The sequence below is a fragment of the Aquarana catesbeiana genome, linkage group LG01 (assembly GCF_042186555.1).
Source record: "Aquarana catesbeiana isolate 2022-GZ linkage group LG01, ASM4218655v1, whole genome shotgun sequence".
Classification (NCBI taxonomy): domain Eukaryota; kingdom Metazoa; phylum Chordata; class Amphibia; order Anura; family Ranidae; genus Aquarana; species Aquarana catesbeiana.
In genome coordinates this window covers 58,860,796-58,880,894 of record NC_133324.1, presented here as the reverse complement: position 1 = coordinate 58,880,894, position 20,099 = coordinate 58,860,796, and the positions used below count along the sequence as shown (strand labels likewise).

The window sequence follows — 20,099 nt, the reverse complement described above, 5'->3', positions numbered from 1 at the left end:
AGAGCAGAATATATAATATATCTCTGCTCTGAAATAAAGTAGAAAACATAACAAATAAACAAACAGTGTGTGTGTGTATATATATATGTATATATATATATATATATATATATATATATATATATAGATATATATATATATATATATATATAATATATTTTTTTTTCCAATGCTGTAAGGAGACTCAACACAAGAAGAACGTTTGTTCTCTAGCGTTTGAGAATTCTCCCATTAAAATCAATGCAATTTGGTCCACCACAAAATGGCCGCCAGCTGGAGCCCTAATTACAAGGATTCTCCCGCACCTCACGGGAGACTTGAGATGTCTGCGTGTTGCCATCCAAACACTGTCTATGTTTGGGGACAAGCACTTGCATGGCTGAAGAATTGAAGACTGCCTACACATGGGTACATGGAATTTGAATTGAGTTAGGAGCCCAGATGTCACTAGAACAGTGCAGGGGTGTCTACATGCAAGATTTAGGGTCCTAAGCCCTGTTTACACTTGAGCGTTTTGTAGCTTAAAGCTCAAAAACGCTTGACAAGAAAAAACTCATTGTTTTTAATAGCCTTTGTTCACATCTGAGTGTGCTTCTAGTAAAATGTCTGTCACTCAAAAAAATTACATGAGCTACAGGGGTTGGACAAAAATATAGAAACACTACATGAGACACCTAGCTAACAGATGGGAAGCCTCACTTTCGTCATTCACTGCGTGCGCTGCTAGTAATACGGAGTAATGTTAGAGCTTACTGAGCTTCAGAGAGGGCAAAATGTTGGTGCCTGCTTAGCTGGTGCCTCTGTGATTGAAGTTGCCAATTTATTTGCGGTGTCGCGAGGTACAGTATCAAAAGGTAATGATAATATACAATTTCTGGCAAAACATCAACTGGTGAGCATAAGCGCGGTCGACATGGTCAACTGACCGAAAGAGACAAAAGGACATTGCGCAGGATTGTGACACGGAATAAGAAAACAACGGCTGCAAAAGTGACTGCAGGGCTCAATCTCAGTCTTCCAAAGCCCATGTCCATAAAAACTATGCAGAGAGAACTCTGCCAAATCACTAGTGACCGATATGAATACTCAGAAGAGGTGAAAGTGCTGCAAGCTCCATAAATCTTGGACTATCGATCAATGGAAGACAGGAATATGGGCCGATGAATCGAGCCTCACACTGTTCCCAACCACCCGACGTGTTTACATGTGACGAACACCGTCCCAAGCTTATGATCAGGACCAGGGGCGGCTGGTGGTAATTTTTTGGGGGGAGCGGCAAACAGTACCACCACCCCGCCCACCTCCAACTCGTACACCCCCGGTTGGTCGGTCAGACGGTCGGGTCTGGAGCACTTACCCCATCTATGGTGGGCTGCGCTTCTCCCGGGCTTCACCGGCGGCTTCCCCTGCTCGGCTGCGGCGGGTTCACCTTCCCCTGCTCTCCACGTGCATCGCAACGGTTTCCGTTTCCTCCCTCCTCCTTGGCGGCCAATTGGGACTCTTTTCGGCCAATCGGAAAACTTATACCCGTTTCTGATAGCCCGGATTGAGGATCAGTGTTTCAATAGCGAATATTTATTTGCTGTTGTAACACCTTGGTGGGCTCATGGCGCAATGCTCTGATCCACAAGCCTCTGGCTCTAATCAGGTGCTTCAAAAAAACACCCACGCCGCTGTAAATCGTGCTTCCGGCGTCCTGAAAGGGGTCGGACGCATCAATAGGGGGTAGCGGCCATGGATCATAGAGCATTAATTAGGATGTGACAGCCGTGGATAGAGGGGGCGGCGCCCGGGCACCCCTAATGGACGGGCCGCTACTGATCAGGACTGTCTTGTGCCAACGGTAAAGCAAGTTTGCGGCGCTATCATGGTTTGGGCAGCCATATCTTAGTATTCTGCAGGCCCCGTCATGACCTTGAAAGGTTGAGTCACTGGCAGTGACTATGTACAAATTTTGGCTGAACATATGCACCCCATGATGCAAACATTATTTCCCAAAGACAGCGACATTTACCAAGACAATAATGCTCTGATTCACACAGCTGGTGTTGTCAAATCGTGCTTTGACGAACATGCAGACGAAGTCTCACACCTTCCTTGGCCGCCGCAATCGCTGGACCTCGATATCATAGAGTCATGATGGTCAATTTTGGAGAGCAAAGTTTGGCTTGTTTTCTGCCTCTGGCATCTCTGCGAAAACTGGAATGATTTTTGCATGAAGAGTGGTATCAGGTTCCATTATCCACAATCCAAGACTTATATTTTTCGATTCCCAGGAGGATTCAGGCCGTTTTAGATGCCAAAGGAGGTCCGACACCATATTAGGTAACAAGTTTGTTCTTTTACCTGGTGTTTCCATCATTTGACCCAACCCCTTTATTTTTCAGGCAGAATTGAGTGGTTTTTGTCCCCATAGATTTCAATGGAAACGCTGGCAAAGCGTCACATGAGCTTCTTTCAAGCGTTTTTTCCAAGAGTTTTGTTGCACATTTTCTGCTCAAACAGCAACTTTCTGGCCCTTTCTCTGCAGCATTCCACACCTTTTAGTTGAAAAATGCCTGAAAATACGCCTCACAAAAGCTGCAGAAAAGTGCCTAAAAAACACTCAAAAACATTTGGAAATGTGACGCTAATGCCCCGTACACACGGTCGGACTTTGTTCGGACATTCCGACAACAAAATCCATGGATTTTTTCCGACGGATGTTGGCTCAAACTTGTCTTGCATATACACGGTCACACAAAGTTGTCGGAAAATCCGATCGCTCTGAACGCAGTGACGTAAAACACGTACATCGGGACCATAAACAGGGCAGTGGCCAATAGCTTTCATCTCCTTTATTTATTCTGAGCATGCGTGGCACTTTGTCTGTCGGATTTGTGTACACACGATCGGAATTTCCGACAACGGATTTTGTTGTCGGAAAATTTTATAGCCTGCTCTCAAACTTTGTCGGAAAATCCGATGGAAAATGTGTGATGGAGCCTACACACGGTCGGAATTTCCGACAACAAGGTCCTATCACACATTTTCCGTCGGAAAATCCGACCGTGTGTACGGGGCATAAAGCTTTCCCGGGATCTTGCTGAAAGTCTCATGACTTTACCCTTACCTAGACACTATGGGTGGAAGTCAGACTATATTTAGTCTATTTAAAGCAGGCCATAGACAGATCGAAATGTGGATGGTTCAGCAGGGACGGGAGTAATTTTGATCAGTGGCCATCTCTGTTTGACGGAAATTGGTCTTGAGATTGACCTCTGTTGAACGGACAAGTTGGAAGCCTTTTATCAATCAGCAGTTACAGACACTGAACAGTTTATTCTGACAGCACCGGGTTCCACTGTCAGAACACAATGTCCCGGGTGTATGTGGATGAAGGAATCTTTTTTTTTTTTTTTTTCTTTTAACCCACCCGCTGAACGGAAAACAAGAAAGCAGTTATGGCCAGCTTTAACCACTTCAGCCCAGGAAGCTTTTACCCCCTTCCTGACCAGAGAACTTTTAGCGATTCGGCACTGCGCTGCTTTAACTGACAATTGCGCGGTCGTGCGACGTTACACCAAAACAAAATTGATGTCCTTTTTTTCCCCACAAATAGAGTTTTCTTTTGGTGGTATTTGATCACCTCTGCGGTTTTTATTTTTTGTGCTATAAACAAAAAAAGAGCAACAATTTTGAAAAAAAAAAACAATATTTTTTGCTATAATAAATATCCCCCCAAAAATATAAAAAAACTATTTTTTTCCTCAGTTTCCTCAGAATAAATGTATTCTTCTACATATATTTGGTAAAAAAAAAATTGCAATAAGCCTATATTGATTGGTTTGCACAAAATTTATAGCGTCTACAAAATAGGGGATAGCTTTAGGGCATTTTTATTATTATTATTTTTTTATTAGTAATGGCGATCTGCGATTTTTATCGTGACTGCAACATTATGGCGGACACATCGGACAATTTTGACACTATTTTTGGGACCACTGTCATTTATACAGTGATCAGTGCTATAAAAATGCAGTGAAGGGGTTATACACAAGGGGTTAAGTGTGTCCTAGGGAGTGATTCTAACTGTAGGGGGGAGGGGATACCACTGACATGACAGCGATCACTGCTCCCGATGACAGGGAGCAGTGATCTCTGTCATGTCACTAGGCAGAATGGGAAAATGCCTTGTTTACATAGGAATCTCCCCGTTCTGCCTCTTCGTGACACGATCGCGGGACACCGACGGACATCGAGCCCGTGGGCACGATCACGCTGTATGAGGCGGGCACGCGTGCCCACTAGCCCCGCAAATTAAAGGGGACGTACAGGTAAGGCCCATTTGCCCACCGCTGCCATTGTGCCGACCTATATCGGCGTGCGGCGGCCGGCAAGTGGTTAAGCTAGCTATAGATGGATTCAAATTGGCCCAGTTGCCAAGGGCCAGCCACATTTTAGTTCTTCTTTATTTGTTTTGAACTTTTCTTTAGTTGCTTCCTGGTTTCTGGCCTAGCCCATAATGATGTCATACAAGCATACCCTCTTATCTGCATGCCTAAGCTAAGGGCAGATGGGTTCCAGGAAGTAAATGGCAAATGCTACATGAATCATTTGCCCTCACTCAAGATGGCCAGGGCTATAAATCCTACAGGTGGAGGGAGGGAGGGTTTTTCAAAATGATTTCTCAACAAAATAAAGCATGGAGACATGGATGGGTGAGTTTGCTTTGAATATTAAAAATGAATTAAAAGAGCTTTTTTGTTTTGTGGTGCTCACTTTACTTTTTTTTGTTACTTCTGAACTCGTACCTAGGCCTTTAATAAGGCTTACCTGTAGGTACAGTGAATATCTCCTAAGCTTGCGCTGCTGCTAAGGGATGCTGCATTTTCCCAAAAAATTGCGTTTGATAAACCACTGCGCAAATATCGTGTGATTTTAAAAATTACAAAGCCCACCAATTTATTCTCTAGGGCCTTTGCTTTAAAAAAAATATATAATATTTGGGGGTTCTAAGTAATTTTTCAGCACAAAATTCTGATTATTACACATGAGCAAAAGTACCAGAAAAGGCCTGGACTGGACGTAGTTAAAGGAGGAGAATTGTGTCACCAGATGTCAAAGACAATTTTCTGCAGACAGAATCATAAAAGTTCATTAAAAAAAAAGATAATTAGTAAAGGGTTAAAAATCTTGCAGAGAGATTGCCTTTAACTGGTTGCTGCCCGCCCACCATCAAATGACGGCGGTGCAGTGCAGCTCTTGTTCTGGGACGCCGTCATATGACAGCGTCCCAGAACGGCCGCTCTCGCGTGCTAGGACACGGCCCGACCCCGATCTGTGTAAAGAGCTGCATCCGCGGCTCGTAAACCATGTGATCGTCTGTGTCCAATCACAGCCGGTCACATGTAAACAAGGAAGTGCCGGTAATCGGCTCTCCTCGCCTCACACTGACAGAGTGTGAGGAGAGGAGAGCCGATCAGCGGCATCTCCTCACAGGGGGACATGTAGGAATGTAATCATGGCACTGATCATCAGTGCCCTGATTACAATAAATAAATACAGTGCCACAAACAGTGCCCACCAATGCCAGCATACAGTGCCCCCCAGTGGCAGCAATCAGTGCCCACCACTGTCCACAAGTGCCACCAATCAGTGCCCATTAGCCATGCCAGTCAGTGCTGGCAATTAGTGCCACCTATCAGTGCTGCCCATCAATGCCCATCAGTGTCGCCCATCAGTGCCACCCATCAGTGCCTATATGTACGCCTATCTGTGCCACCTATCCGTGCCCACCACTGCCACCTATCAGTGCCCGCCACTGCCACCTATCAGTGCCCACTAGTGCCACCTATTAGTGCCCATCAGTGCCACCTAACAGTGCCCATCAGTGCCGCCTATCAGTGCTCATCAGTGCCACATATCAGTGCCCATAAGTGTGGCATATTAGTGCCACCTCATCAGTGCCCATAAGTGCCGCGTCATCAGTGCCCATAAGTGCCACCTCATCAATGCCCACCAGTTCACCCTATCAGTGCCCATTGACGCTGCCTTATCAGTGCACATAAGTGAAGGCGAAAAATTACTTAGTTACAAAATTTACTGCCAGAAAAAAAGTAAAAAAACATTTATTTTTCAAAATTTTTGGTCTTTTATTTTTTACAAAAAAAAAAACCCAGCAGTGATTAACCACTTCAATACCAGGCACTTAGACACCTTCCCGCCCAGCCCAATTTTCAGCTTTCAGCGCTGTCGCAATTTGAATGACAATTGCGCGGTCATGCTACACTGTACCCAAACAAATTTTTTATCATTTTGTTCCCACAAATAGAGCTTTCTTTTGGCGGTATTTGATCACCTTTGCGGTTTTTATTTTTTGCGCAACAAATAAAAAAAGACCGAAAATTTTGAAAAAAAACAAGTTTTTCTTTGTTTCTGTTAAAACTTTTTGTAAATAAGTACGTTTTCTTCTTCAATGATGGGCGCTGATATGGCTGCACTGATGGGCACTGATACGGCGGCACTGATGGGCACCGATGAGGTGGCACTGATGAAGTGGCACTGACGGGCACTGATGATGGGCACTGATAGGCGGCACTGATGGGCACTGATAGGTGGCACTGATAGGTGGCACTGGTATGCGGCACTGATGGGCACTCATAGGTGGCACGGATGGGCACTTATAGGCGGCATTGATGGGCACTCATAGGTGGCATTGATGGGCACTCGTAGGTGGCATTGATGGTTACTTATGGGTGGCACTGATAGTTGGCACAGATGGGCACGGATGGGCACTGATAGATGGGCACTGATGGGCACGGATGGGCACTGACAGGTGGCATGAATGGACACTGATGGGTGGCACTGATGGCATTACTTGTTTGCAGTGATGCCCCTAAGGGTGGCATTGCTGGGCATCACTGCAACATAATTGTGCCAATCAGTGCCCATTTGTGGGCACTGATTGGCACAGATTTGGCAAACTGGGCACATGTGGATGGCCATGGGATACATACCTGGCCATCCACATGTTGCCCCTTCCCTGGTGGTCCTAGTGGCGATCCCTGGTGGTCCAGTGTGGTGATCTGCGGGGGGGCTGTGCTGATAAACAATCAGCGCAGACCCCCCCTGCCAGGAGAGCCGCCGATCGGCTCTCCTCTACTTGCGTCTGTCAGACGCGAGTGAGGAAGAGCCGATCAACGGCTCTTCCTATTGACAGCGTGATCAGCCGTGATTGGACACGGCTGATCACGTGGTAGAGCCTCCGCCGGAGGCTTTTTACCAAGATCAGTGTAGCGGTGTGTCAGACTGACACACCGCTCCACCGATCGCCGCGATGCGCGCCCCCGGGGGCGCGCTGCGGCATGTTATCCTGCTGGACGTCATATGACGTCCAGTCAGGATAACAGAACCACTTCCCGGACGTCAATCCGCTATAGGGCGGGCGGGAAGTGGTTAAATACCACCAAAAGAAAGCTCTATTTGTGTGAAGAAAATGATAAAAATTTAGCTTGGGTACAGTGTAGCATGACCGCGCAATTGTCATTCAAAGTGCGACAGCGCTGAAAGCTGAAAAATGGCCTGGGCAGGAAGAGGGTCTTAGTGCCTGGTAGGAAAGTGGTTAACTATTTTAATTACTGTTTAAAGTGAATAAACATACCCAACGTCCTAAACCAAATTAAGAGTAAACAGGAAATTCAGCACGATGGCCAACTCACATAGAGAGAACCTTCACATTCATGATGTCCTGTCTCAGCTCCAGGCACTTCGTACAATTGAAATCTAAAGGACCTTCATAGAACTCAAAGTACCTGAAAGACAACGAGAGCGAATGTTACTCGGGGGATTATAGCGGTTACATGAAGAAAAAATAAATACATATGAAATGATTTTATTTTTAAGCAGAGCTAAACCGAAGGCTGATATACAAGACACACTTCAGTCATCTCTGTATTCAATCATAAAAAAATCTTTTAAATGCATGCTAAGCCTCTTTTTGTTTTTGTCTGTTTTCTATGTATATGTTTTATATACTGTACAATAAAAGTTACCTTTAAAAAAAAAAAAATGCATGCTAAGCAGTGTTCATTTTGGCATTAAAGTTTGGATTTAGTTTTAGTGATAGTCTTTAGACATGTGCAATTCGTTTCGTTCCGACTTAGTTTTTTAGTGAATTTCGACAAATTCGTTAATTCGCAAATATCCGAATTAACGAAAACCTGTTTAACTAATTTTTCCGAATATTTGGAAATTCGAAAATTCTAAATTTCGGAAATTCGAAAATTCTACATTTCGGAAATTCGAAAATTCTACATTTCGGAAATTCGAAAATTCTACTTTTCGGAAGTTCGAAAATTCTACATTTCGGAAATTCGAAAATTCCAAGTTTCGGAATTTCTGAATTTTAAAATTTCCGGATTTTCCAATTTCCAAATGTTTGAATTTTCAAATTTCCGTATTTTCGGATTTTCGAATTTTTGAATTTCCGAATTTTCGACTTTCTGAATTTTCAAATTTCCGGATTCTCGAATTCCCGAATTTTCGCATTTACAAATTTACAAAAAAAAACCGAATAAAACGAATATTACCTAATTTTTCAGCAGTGCACATGTCTAATAGTCTATTGACTAAAATGCCATTTTAGTTTTAGTCGTATTTTAGTCTACTAAAATCTCCAATACATTTAGAAACCTAATGGGTTTAAATTGTAATGCATTATTTAAGCATTTCTCTAGAATTGCCAAACTCATTATATACTCTTGGAGTAAAAATCTAATAACATGTTATTATTTATGGTATTAAAGTAGAACTATATGCAAAATGCTTTTTTTTTTATTTATTTTTGGATAGAGCAAGAGAGGGTTATAACCCCTATCAGATTTTTTTTTTCCATCTGTGTCCCATTGCAGAGATTTCTCTTCACTTCCTGCCCCATAGCCAAACAGAAAGTGAGAAGAAATCCCTGAAAATTAAGCGAATTCTTTGGGGACCCCCAGGTTAACAGAATTAGTGTCCCCATTGGAAGATTTCCCCTCTATTACTTTTCTGTGGGCAGTCCACAATTTGGGGTTTTCTTCTACTTTCATTTTCAATGATCATAGTAAACAGGAAAAAAAGAGAGGGGGAATCTCCTTAAACTAGAACTATAGGCAAAACATTTTTTCCCCCCATTTTGGATAGAGTAAGGGAGGGTTATAACCCCTGTCAGACTTTTTTTCTGCCATCTGTGTCCCATTGGGCAGATTTTCCTTCACTTCCTGTCCCATAGCCAAACAGGAAGTGAGAAGAAATCCTTACAAAAGAAGGGCATCCCTTGCCCCCCCCCCCCCCCCCCCCCCCACCCCCCCGGTCACCAGAACTAGTGTCTCCATTGGAAGATTTCCCCTCTATAACTTTTCTGGGGACAAAAAAAACTTGGGATTTTCTTTTACGTTCACTATCAATGATAATGGTAAACAGGACAAATAGAGAGGGGGGGGGAATCTCCCTAACACAGACAGCAATAAAAACCGACAAGCGTTCTAATCTCTCTCCATTTTATCCAAAACTAAAAAAAGTTTTGGCTTTAGTTATACTTTGATGCACTACAGACATAGATTTAGCCGTTGTGATATAGAACTTTTTTATAAATAAAACCAAGTTTCATAAACAAAAAAAAAATATTGCTTTTTGACAAACAGAAGTGCAACTTTAAAAAAAATATTAAAAAAAAAACAAAAAAAAACTGTAAATTGGCTGTAATGCCATTGCACATATTACCTGAATATATTACCAACAATAAATATTAAGAAAAAAATAAGAAAAGCCTTTTTCTTAATTTTTTTTCTTTCAGCAGCTTAGTAGATGCCCCATACTTATTCTTTTGTGTTAGTGCAGTGTTAATTTTGATGTCAAATTTTCGATTTAGTTTTAGTCATAGTCTTTTGTCCTAGTCCTTTAGTCATAGTTCTTTGTAGTTCAATTGCTGTGATAGTTCATTCATACTTCCTGTTAGTGTATCTGCTTGCCCGTATGGGATGTATGGGCACACAGCTACACAGAAAGGTCTGCAGGAGACCTGCATAGCACCAGCGATCTGCAATGCTTTACAGGATCCAAAAAAATATATATATAATAATAATAATAATACATGCACATTTTTTTTACCTGCAAAAAAAAAAAAAAAAAAAAAATACATTTATTTTATTTTTTTTTTAAAGTGAACTTATCCTTTAAAGAGAAGTATGTTTTTTTTTGTTGTTTTGTCTTTTTCATAATAATACATGCACATTTTTTTACCTGCAAAAAAATGTACATTTATTTTATTTTTTAAAGTGAACTTATCCTTTAAAAGAGAAGTGTGGTGTTTTTTTTTTTTAATATACTTACCTAGGTGGATGCAGCATCAACCCAATGCTGCATCTGTCCCCCGCCATTTGTAAGGGTGAGAACCGAGTGATCAAACACGGCTCTCTGCTCTCCCCCCAACCTGATTTTGTTTTAGTCATAGTCTTTTGTCAAAGTCCTTTAGTGATAATTTTTTTTTTTTTTTTCAAATCATACTTACCTAGGTAGATGCAGCATCGATCTGTTGCTGCATCTGTCCCCTGCCATCTCTAAGGCTGAGAACTGAGTGATCAAACATCGCTTAATCGCTCAGTTCTCCCCGCGCTCACCGGAGCCCTGGGCTGTGGAGGGGGAGGGAGTGGTTGGCTCAGGCTCTCTGCGGGTCGTTGAGAGGTGCCAGTCAAATTTCCTGGGTGGATCCCGACCGTATGGTCGCGATCTTTCCCCAGCCTGGACTGGCACTGTGACATCAGCTAGCAGCGGACATCAGCCCGCTGTTTGCTGAAAACAGGTCACAGGAGTGCAGAACAAACTGATCCACAGGAGAAGTGCAGACAAACCAGCTTTGGCTGCGCTTCTCCTTTATTGATTACAGAGCTGCATTCATTTGTGTCTTCCATATCTGCTTAGAGTTTAGCTTTAAAAGTGGTACTAAACACACACTGTTTACATTGTACCTTCTGTTTCTGTATGTAGATGATGGCACTGTAATTATTTTAAATTGAAAAAACCCATCTAATTACCTTTTTCCTAATCGATGTGCAGCTGTCACATGACCCAGCTCTCTCCCAGCCTGTCTGCAGGGAAACATAAGCAGGAGGAGCTTTCTAGTCAGATGTGATAAGGAGGAAATGCTCAGCATAGAAACTCACTGAAAACTGAGCATGTGCAGAGTTGCCACCACAGCTGCAAAAACCCCTGGCTGAATTCGGGACATGAACAGAATGTGGAGATAATGAGCAGCAGGATCAACCAGGTTTTTTTTGCAGAATACAGAAAATGAATCTCATAGTGACTGAGTGAGTATGAACAGCATGTAATACACCATTTATTGATCGATTTTTATGATGTGGGTTTAGTGATACTTTACCACTTAAGGACTGAGCCTTTTTTTGAAATTTGTTGTTTACAAGTTAAAAACATTTTTTTTTTGCTAGAAAATTACTTAGAACCCCCAAACATTATACATTTTTTTTCTAACACCCTAGAGAATAAAATGGCGGTCATTGCAATACTTTCTGACCCACCGTATTTGCACAGCGGTCTTACAAGCGCACTTTTTTGGGAAAAAATACACTTTTTTGAATTAAAAAATAAGACAACAGTAAAGTTAGCCGAATTTTTTTTTATATTGTGAAACATAACGTTACACTGAGTAAATTGATACCCAACATGTCACGCTTCAAAAATTGCGCCCGCTCGTGGAATGGCGACAAACTTTTACCCTTAAAAATCTCTATAGGAGACGTTTAAAAAATTCTACAGGTTGCATATTTTAAGTTATAGAGGAGGTCCAGGGCTAGAATTTTTGTTCTCGCTCTACCGATCGCAGCGATACCTCACATGTGTGGTTTGAACACCGTTTTCATATGCGGGCGCTACTCACGTATGCGTTCGCTTCTGCACGCGAGCTCGGCGGGAGACGCGGTACGTTTAAAAATCTTTTTTTTTTAATTATTGATTTTACCTTTTATTTTTTTTATTTTTACACTGTTTTTTTAAAAAAAAAATAATTGTGTCACTTTTATTCTTATTACAAGGAATGTAAACATCCCTTGTAATAGAACAAAAGCATGACAGGACCTCTTAAATATGAGATCTGGGGTCAAAAAGACCTCTGATCTCATATTTACACTTAAATGCAATAAAAAAAAAAACAAAAAAAACTGTCATTTAAAAAAATAATAAATAAAAAAATGGCCCTTTAAGAGCTATGGGTGGAAGTGACGTTTTGACGTCGCTTCCGCCCTGCAATGGTATGGAGACGGGTGGGGGCCATCTTCCCCTCACTCGTCTCCATGCCCAGCAAGGGTGAAAATCCGATTGGCTCCGGTAAGTGGCGGAGGGGGGGGGGTGGACCCTCCTCCGCCGCCGATAAAAGTGATCTTGCAGTGAATCCGCCGCAGAGACCACTTTTATCTGAAAGCGGACCGCCCGGCGAAGAAGAGGATACCGGGGTTATGGTAGCTAGCTCCTGCCATAATAAGGACGTATATTGGTCCGGAAGTGGTTAAGGATTTTAAACTGTTTCAGCAGAAAGCCCAAACGTCAACAGCTACTAGACCAGGATTCTCGGCACCTAAAACTACCATCAGCTCTATGTAATATTTTGGAGTATTTAAGAGGAAATCAGTTAAAAAAAAAAAAAATCTGCCCCTCTGAACTAGGAAAATTGAGGAATTTTCCACTTATTCCCTATGGAGAATGGCACCTTCTGAGAATATTATCCATACTCTCTCTACACATTTGCCTCACATTGGCCCTCGGCAACATTTGCTGGAAACCATAAACAAAGCAACAAACGTGGTAAAGTCAATGAGCCCAACCTCTATAAATCATCTCAGTCTGTGCTATACCCGGTGTCTGTGCCCCAGAAGTGCAGAGCTGGCATTCCAGGATGGGCACATAGTACTTCTGTTGCCCTGTGAAGGACCTGGCTCAGCTTCCATTCATAAGAACCTTCTACCGGAACTATGTGTGCGGCTCAGCGAGCTCACATGTCACGCATCTTCCAGAAGACAGATATGACCCATGCCACTTTTAGGGATGAGCTGACATTAATAGGTCGGATACGGTTATTCAGCAACTCCTAACTATGTTAATTATTTCCTGTTGACTCGGTGCTGCTTGTCCTGTTCTGGAAGTCTAGCTCTGGCTAGACTCCAACACCTTCACCTCCTCTCTACATGAAGGGTCAGTCAATCCAAAACTAATATTTCAGTGTTTGGTAGAAGCTGCAGAGATAAACCAGCAGTTTCCTTTATTTCTGAAGATCCTTGTGCTGAGTTCCCAGGTCTGTACACCCTCTGTACCCATTACGAGGAGTTCCCACCATCGCTGTGCTGAGTTCCCAGGTCTGTACACCTGCTGTGCCCATTACGAGTGGTACCCACCATCCCTGTGCTGAGTTCCTTGGTCTGTACACCTGCTGTGCCCATTATGTGAAACTCCCATCATCTCTGCATTGAGTTTTTGGGTCTTCAGTCCTGCTGTGCCCTTTAGGAAGGGTTTCCACCATCCCTGTGCTGAGTTCCCGGGTCTGTACACCTTCTGTGCCCATTATGAGGGGTTCCCACCATCCTTGTGCTGAATTCCTGGGTCTGTACACCTCCTGTGCCCATTATGAGGGGTTCCTACCTTCCCCGGTCTGTACAACTCCTGTGTCCATTATGAGGGGTTCCCACAATCCCTGTGCTGAGTTCCCGGGTCTGTACACCTTCTGTGCCCATTATGAGGGGTTCCCACCATCCTTGTGCTGAATTCCTGGGTCTGTACACCTCCTGTGCCCATTATGAGGGGTTCCCACCTCCCCCGTGCTGAGTTCCCCAGTCTGTACAACTCCTGTGTCCATTATGAAGGGTTCCCACCATCACTGTGCTGAGTTCCTGGGTTTGTACACCTCCTGTGCCCATTATGAGGGGTTCATTTTGTTTATTGAAAAATCTTACAAACAACAACTTATATACAATAAAACCATAATAAATAAATAAAACATATTTACAAAATAATTGAATATGATTATACAAAACAAGAATATAATAAATGGTACAAACCAAATTGCGCACAACACAATCCCTACGGGAGAGCCAGACTAAGGAACATCACCGTCACCATGCATGTAGCCTTTTATCAAAAATAGATTTGATCTTGAAAATCTAGGGGAGTGAAACAAGAATACAAAGAAAAGCCGCACACCCCGAGATCAACAGGCAGCAGCTACAGCGTCCTGATATTCCTCCACGCCCTTATCCAGGCCTCCTGCTGCCACCTGCCTTTCTCAAGACCCTGAATCTTCCCAACCTCACCCAGAATGTCCTGCACCACCACTTCGACAGGGAAGATTTTACTCCGCAAGGATACCTGACACCGTGCACTCCACGTGAAATAACGGACTACTAGACTAACTAAAAAAGGGTTTCCAAATCATAATCCTGACGAGTCTGGAATGCCCCATACACCCACTCTGCATAACTCATATGGGGGAGGAAGGGTATACTCAGAGCCCTCCCCACCCTCTTGTACTCCTCTATATTAAAAGGGCACTGAAGTAGAAAGTGATCCATGGACTCCACCACTCCTCCATACTCCACTCTCGGGCAGCCCCGATCACTCATGGAAAGAAACTTCAAGTTGCTCTTCACATAAAGTTTTCCATGAAAGGCAAGCCAAGCCTGATCCCTAAACTTCATTGGGATTCTCTCCAAATTAATCAATCGCAAACCCACATGAGGGGTTCCCACCATCCCTGTGCTGATTTCCCGGGTCTGTACACGTCCTGTGCCCATTATGAGGGGTTCCCACCATCCCTGTGCTGAGTTCCTGGGTCTGTACACCTCCTGTGGCTATTATGAGGGATTTCCACCATTTTTGTGCTCAGTTCCTTGGTAAGTACGCCTGCTGTGCCCATTATGTGGCGCTCCCATCATCACTGAATTGTGTTTTTGGATCTTCAGTCCTGCTGTGCCCTTTGTGAAGGGTTCCCACCATCCCTGTGCTGAGTTCCCAGGTCTATACATCTGCAGGGTGGGTCTATACAAGATATATAAGAATCTAAGGGCTGACTCAACCCACCAGCCTCCATCTATAATAACTACACATTGGGTGAACTTAAAGTAGAATTCCAATGTGAATTTAACTAGTCTTAAAAATGTTCCCTTTCCCCCTCCTAAAACCCATGCTGGCTAATGTGTAAAACAGATGTATACACTAGTACTATTTTTGGCCCGCTCCGGTCACATGATTCGGCTCCCCTGTGACAGGGGAGGGAGGGCAGACAACGGATATGACATTGGAGCTTATGAGTGACATCATCACTCCCCGAGGTCCCAGCTGTTGTCGACCGCACTCTCCTCTCCCCTGCAACTGCTGGCTGGCACAGGATCACGTGACTGGACCAGAGAAGGCTGAAAATAGGGAAGTATATACATCTTTTTATTTTTATATGTTTTATTAGGAATGATGAGGGGACATTTTTAAGAGTAGATAAGTTTAGGCTGGAATTCTACTTTAAATTTTAAAGGCAACCTGTTGACTTAACCTTACCTTGTGGGGTGGGCCCGCAGTAGGGTTGCCACCTTTTCTTCAAGTCAAACCCGAACACTTTCACGGCGCACAACATTTTTTTTTTTTTTATATAGTATAAACTTTACATATATTTTGCTATTAAATAACATTTCTAATCATATGAAGTTGATAACAAGAGTCCCCCTTTTACATCTGAATCCGCAGAATTCCCCTTTTACATCTGAATCCGCAGAGTTCCCCTTTTACATCTGAATCCGCAGAGTTCCCTTTTTACATCTGAATCCGCAGAGTTCCCTTTCACTGTAAGGGGGGACCCAGCTGACCCTGATGTAAGGGAGAACTCTGGGGACTCTAACATAAGGGATGCTCTGGGAACCCTGATTTAAGGGGGGGACACTGAGAACTCTGATGTATGGAGAGGACTCTGATGTAAGGGGAAACACTGGTGATCAGTTGCGATACCATCCATTTGACAGCTTGACAGTTTGGTTGAAAGCACAAGCAACTGTGACAGTTATCATTCACACACATCAGAACTTCACTTTGCAACCCCGGATCATAATGCTTCCCACAGCTAGTGTTAATTGGTCAGGGCAGCCACGTGACTGTGTTGTCCAATGTCCACTAGCCGTTGCAAGCATTACGGTGCTGTACAACCTCCGGGGCTGTGTAGTGAGGTTTTCAAGTGCCTGACTTGGCTGGTGTGGGCAGAGGTGGCATTTACAAGCAGTAGGGACTGGGGATAGGGTTGTGTGAGTTAAAGTATAACGAAAGTCAAAAGTTTTTCTTTTAGTTTTGGATAGAGTGCAGAGGGATTAGAACCCCTGTAAGTTTTTTTGCTGTCTGTGCCCCCGTTAGGGAGATTCCCCCTCCTTATTTGTCCTTTTTACCATTATCATTGAAAGTGACAGTAAAGACAAATCCCAAATTTCGGTCTGTCTCCAGAAAAGTAACAGAGGGGAAATCTTCCAATGGGGACACTAGTTCTGGTGACCTGGGGGTCCCCAGAGAATTTGCAGGGATTTCCCTCACTTCCTGTTTGGCAATGGGATAGGACGTAAAGAGAGATCTTCGCAATGGGACACAGATGGGAAAAAAAAAAAATTGGGTCATAACCCTCCCTTGCTCTATACAAAATGGAAAAAATGGAAAAAAAAAGTGTTGCCTATAGTTCTTCTTTAAGCTGGCCATCCACTGCTCAGATTCGAGCTGATGCCTGCTAGATGGCCCTACCGACAACGCTCCATTCAACAAAAGCCGATTGTCCATTGGACTTACATACCTTCCAACTTTTTGAGATGGGAATGAGGGACATCTATCAGCAAAAGTATAAAGGCATAGGACACACCCGTTGCCACACCCCCCTTAAAGGAGAATTGTAAAAAAACAAGATTGGTTAAACCCACAAGGGTTTTTTTTACCACTACTATTCCTTTATATTGGCTTTTGGAATTTACAAATGCAGCAATTTAGAATTCAGATGAAAGGTTTAGCCCTGGGAAACACTTTTTGATAGATAAAAAGTGCATTTTATATACATCTATATAGATCAGACCAAAATGAGGTGGAATGAGGGACAGAGGGACATTGCTCCAAATCAGGGACAGTCCCTCCAAATCAGGGACAGTTTGGAGCTATGAACTCAGGCCCGGACTGGCCATAGGGCACACCAGGCATTGGCCTGGTGGGCCGGGGCCGCCGGGCTCAACCTCGGGGGCCGCGGTCCGATGCCTGTTGAGCCCGGCGGCCCCAGCCCACCGGGCAAATGCCTGGTGTGCCCTATGGCCAGTCTGGGCCTGAGTCCATAGCTCCCAACTGTCCCTGATTTGGAGGGACTGTCCCGGGCCGCACAGTGGGAGGTAAGCAGTGACCGCGGCCTGGAGAGGGTTAACACAGGCCGCGGTCGCCGCTCACCTCCCGCTATGCGGCCGTGCCTGTGTCTCTTCTCCAGGCTCTCCTGCCCTGCTGACAATGTCTTCTATCAGCAGGGACGGGAGGAGCCGGAGATCTGTACACTGAACAGCCTGGGCAGCAGGTCGGATCCAATTAAAACACTGATTGCTGTCCGCGGCCGGCGATAGCTAGACAACGGGGGTACGCTGCCAGGGCTGCGACCGCTGATGTCATGGACACATATGACGTCAGGAGACCCCACCCACCTAGGCAGATTACGTCCATTCAAAAAACCAAGGGGAGTGAAGCGAGGAGACAGTAAACGTGAGAAGTGAAGCCATCAGATCGGGAGTGCATACAAGGAAAGGAGACACAGAAGGTAAAAGGGAAAAGGCAGAACAGGGAGTAATGGAGGACACAGGAAAGTGTAAATTAGATTAAGATGAATGGTGGCAAAAAAAGAGATAAGGAAGGGGGAAGAAGAGGGGAAGGAGGGAAGAAGTACAGATAGAAAAAATGGGGGAAAATATAAAGAGAAAAGGAGAAAGCGTGAGAAAAAAAGAAACAGAAAAAAAGAGACAAAGGAGAGGAAAATAAGAAAAAAAATACAAGTGAAAAATAAAAAAGGATAAAGATAGAGAAATGAGAATAGGAACAAGGAAGAAATGAGTGGGATAAGGAGACAAATTAAGAGGATAAAGGTGCAACTGAGAAAAATGTTGGAAAATAAACTGAAAAAAACAAGTAAAGAAAATTACCTAAGTAAGAAAAAATAAATAAATAAAGTGTGAAACAATAAATATAAATAAAAATATAAAAATAAATAATAATGAAAAGAAAAGAAAAAAGGAAAAATAAAAAATAAATAAAGGATAAAAAATGAAGGTAGGACTGTGCAGGGGAGGCAGAGCGTAAAAGGGGCTACTGTGATTACAGAGAAAAAGGAGGGGGCATGACTGCAAGGGGTACTGTAATGGGGGGCTGTGATTGGTAGGGGCACTGTGATGAAAAGGGAACTGCACTGTAAAGGGGGACTGTAATTATTAGTTTCCTTTACAGTGCAGTCTCCTTTATATCACAGTGCCCCATTACATTAAAGTGCGGAGGACTGACTCCGTGATTATCCCGTCACCAACCCTCTCTCGAAAGGGCGGTTGCTGGAAAATTGGCTGATCAGTCTACATTGCCTGGGCCTATTTTTTGTTCTAGTCCGGGCCTGTATGGACTTATACTGAAGGTGCCTGAGATCTCTCTGTGAACTACAGAACACCTTCCCCCTATGAAATTGAGATTTATTCTATTTATTTATTACAGGTACTTATATATCGCCGTCAATTTACATAGAGCTTTACATATAGAGTATACAGTGCCTTGAAAAAGTATTCATATCATTTGAAATTTTTCACATTTTGTCATGTTACAACCAAAAAAGGAAAATTTATTTTATTGGGATTTTATGTGATAGACCAACATTTTTTTCACAAATAATTATCTGAAAAGTGTGGTGTGCATTTGTATTCAGCCCCCCTTTACTCTGATACCCCTAACTAAAATTTAGTGGAACCAATTGCCTTCAGAAGTCACCTAATTAGTAAATAGAGTCCATCTGTGTGTAATTTAACCTCAGTATAAATACAGCTGTTCTGCAAAGGCCTGAAGGCCAAGGAACACACCAGACAGGTCAGGGATAAAGTTGTGAAGAAGTTTAAAGCAGGGTTCGGTTATAAAAAATACCCCAAGCTTTGAACATCTCACATCCGAATATGGAAAGAGTATGGCACAACTGCAAACCTACCAAGACATGGCCGTCCACCTAAAATGACAGGCAAGGGGAGCATTCATCAGAGAAGCAGCCAAGAGGCCCATGGTAACTCTGGAGGAGCTGCAGAGATCCACAGCTCAGGTGGGAGAATCTGTCCACAGGACAACTATTAGTCGTGCTCTCCACAAATCTGGCCTGTATGGAAGAGTGGCAAGAAGAAAGTCATTGTTGAAAGAAAGTCATAAGAAGTCCAGTTTGCAGTTTGCGAGAAGCCATGTGGGGGACACAGCAAAGATGTGGAAGAAGGTGCTCTGGTCAGATGAGACCAAAATTGAACTTTTTTTGCCTAAAAGCAAAATGCTATGTGTGGTGGAAAACTAACACTGTACATCACCCTGAACACGCCATCCCCACTGTGAAACATGGTGTTGACAGCATCATGTTGTGGGGATGCTTTTCTTCGGCAGGGACAGAGAAGCTGGTCAGAGTCCGACAGCCTGTCCGACATACTTCCGACGTACCTTCGGCGGACTTGCGGCAGACTTTCTTACGAACGGACTTGCCTACACACGACCACACAAAAGTACGACAGCCTAGTACGCGGTGACGTACACCAAGTCCGACGAGACTATAAAACGGAAGTTCAATAGCCCGTACGACACCCTTTGGGCTCCTTCTGCTAATCTCGTGTTTATCTCGTGTTAGTAGAAGTTTGGTGAGAGACGATTCGCGCTTGTGAGACTCGTATTTTTCAGTTCGTTTTAACTGTTGTTCAGTCTGTGCTTGTGAGGTTTGTATCTGCTTTTCAGTGCGTTTGGTCAGTTGGCATTGAGAAATCTTTGTTTTATTGGCCGCTCGTTCCTGATTTTCAGGTCGTTCTTCACAGGCCTTG

At 43.5% G+C, this 20,099-nt stretch overlaps 1 protein-coding gene across 3 annotated transcripts in view; it reads right to left on the bottom strand.

Annotated features, from left to right (window-relative positions):
- Positions 1–20,099, bottom strand: part of ST8SIA5 (ST8 alpha-N-acetyl-neuraminide alpha-2,8-sialyltransferase 5) — a 143,554-nt gene that overhangs the window by 17,224 nt on the left and 106,231 nt on the right. For 2 of the 3 annotated variants that reach the window (XM_073618986.1, XM_073618997.1), the window contains one exon: positions 7,701–7,793. In XM_073618986.1, coding sequence (XP_073475087.1) covers positions 7,701–7,793 — 93 coding nt within the window. Of the gene's footprint in view, positions 1–7,700; positions 7,794–11,051; positions 11,569–20,099 lie in introns of those variants that run through there. The other variant, XM_073619007.1, reaches the window with a different exon arrangement.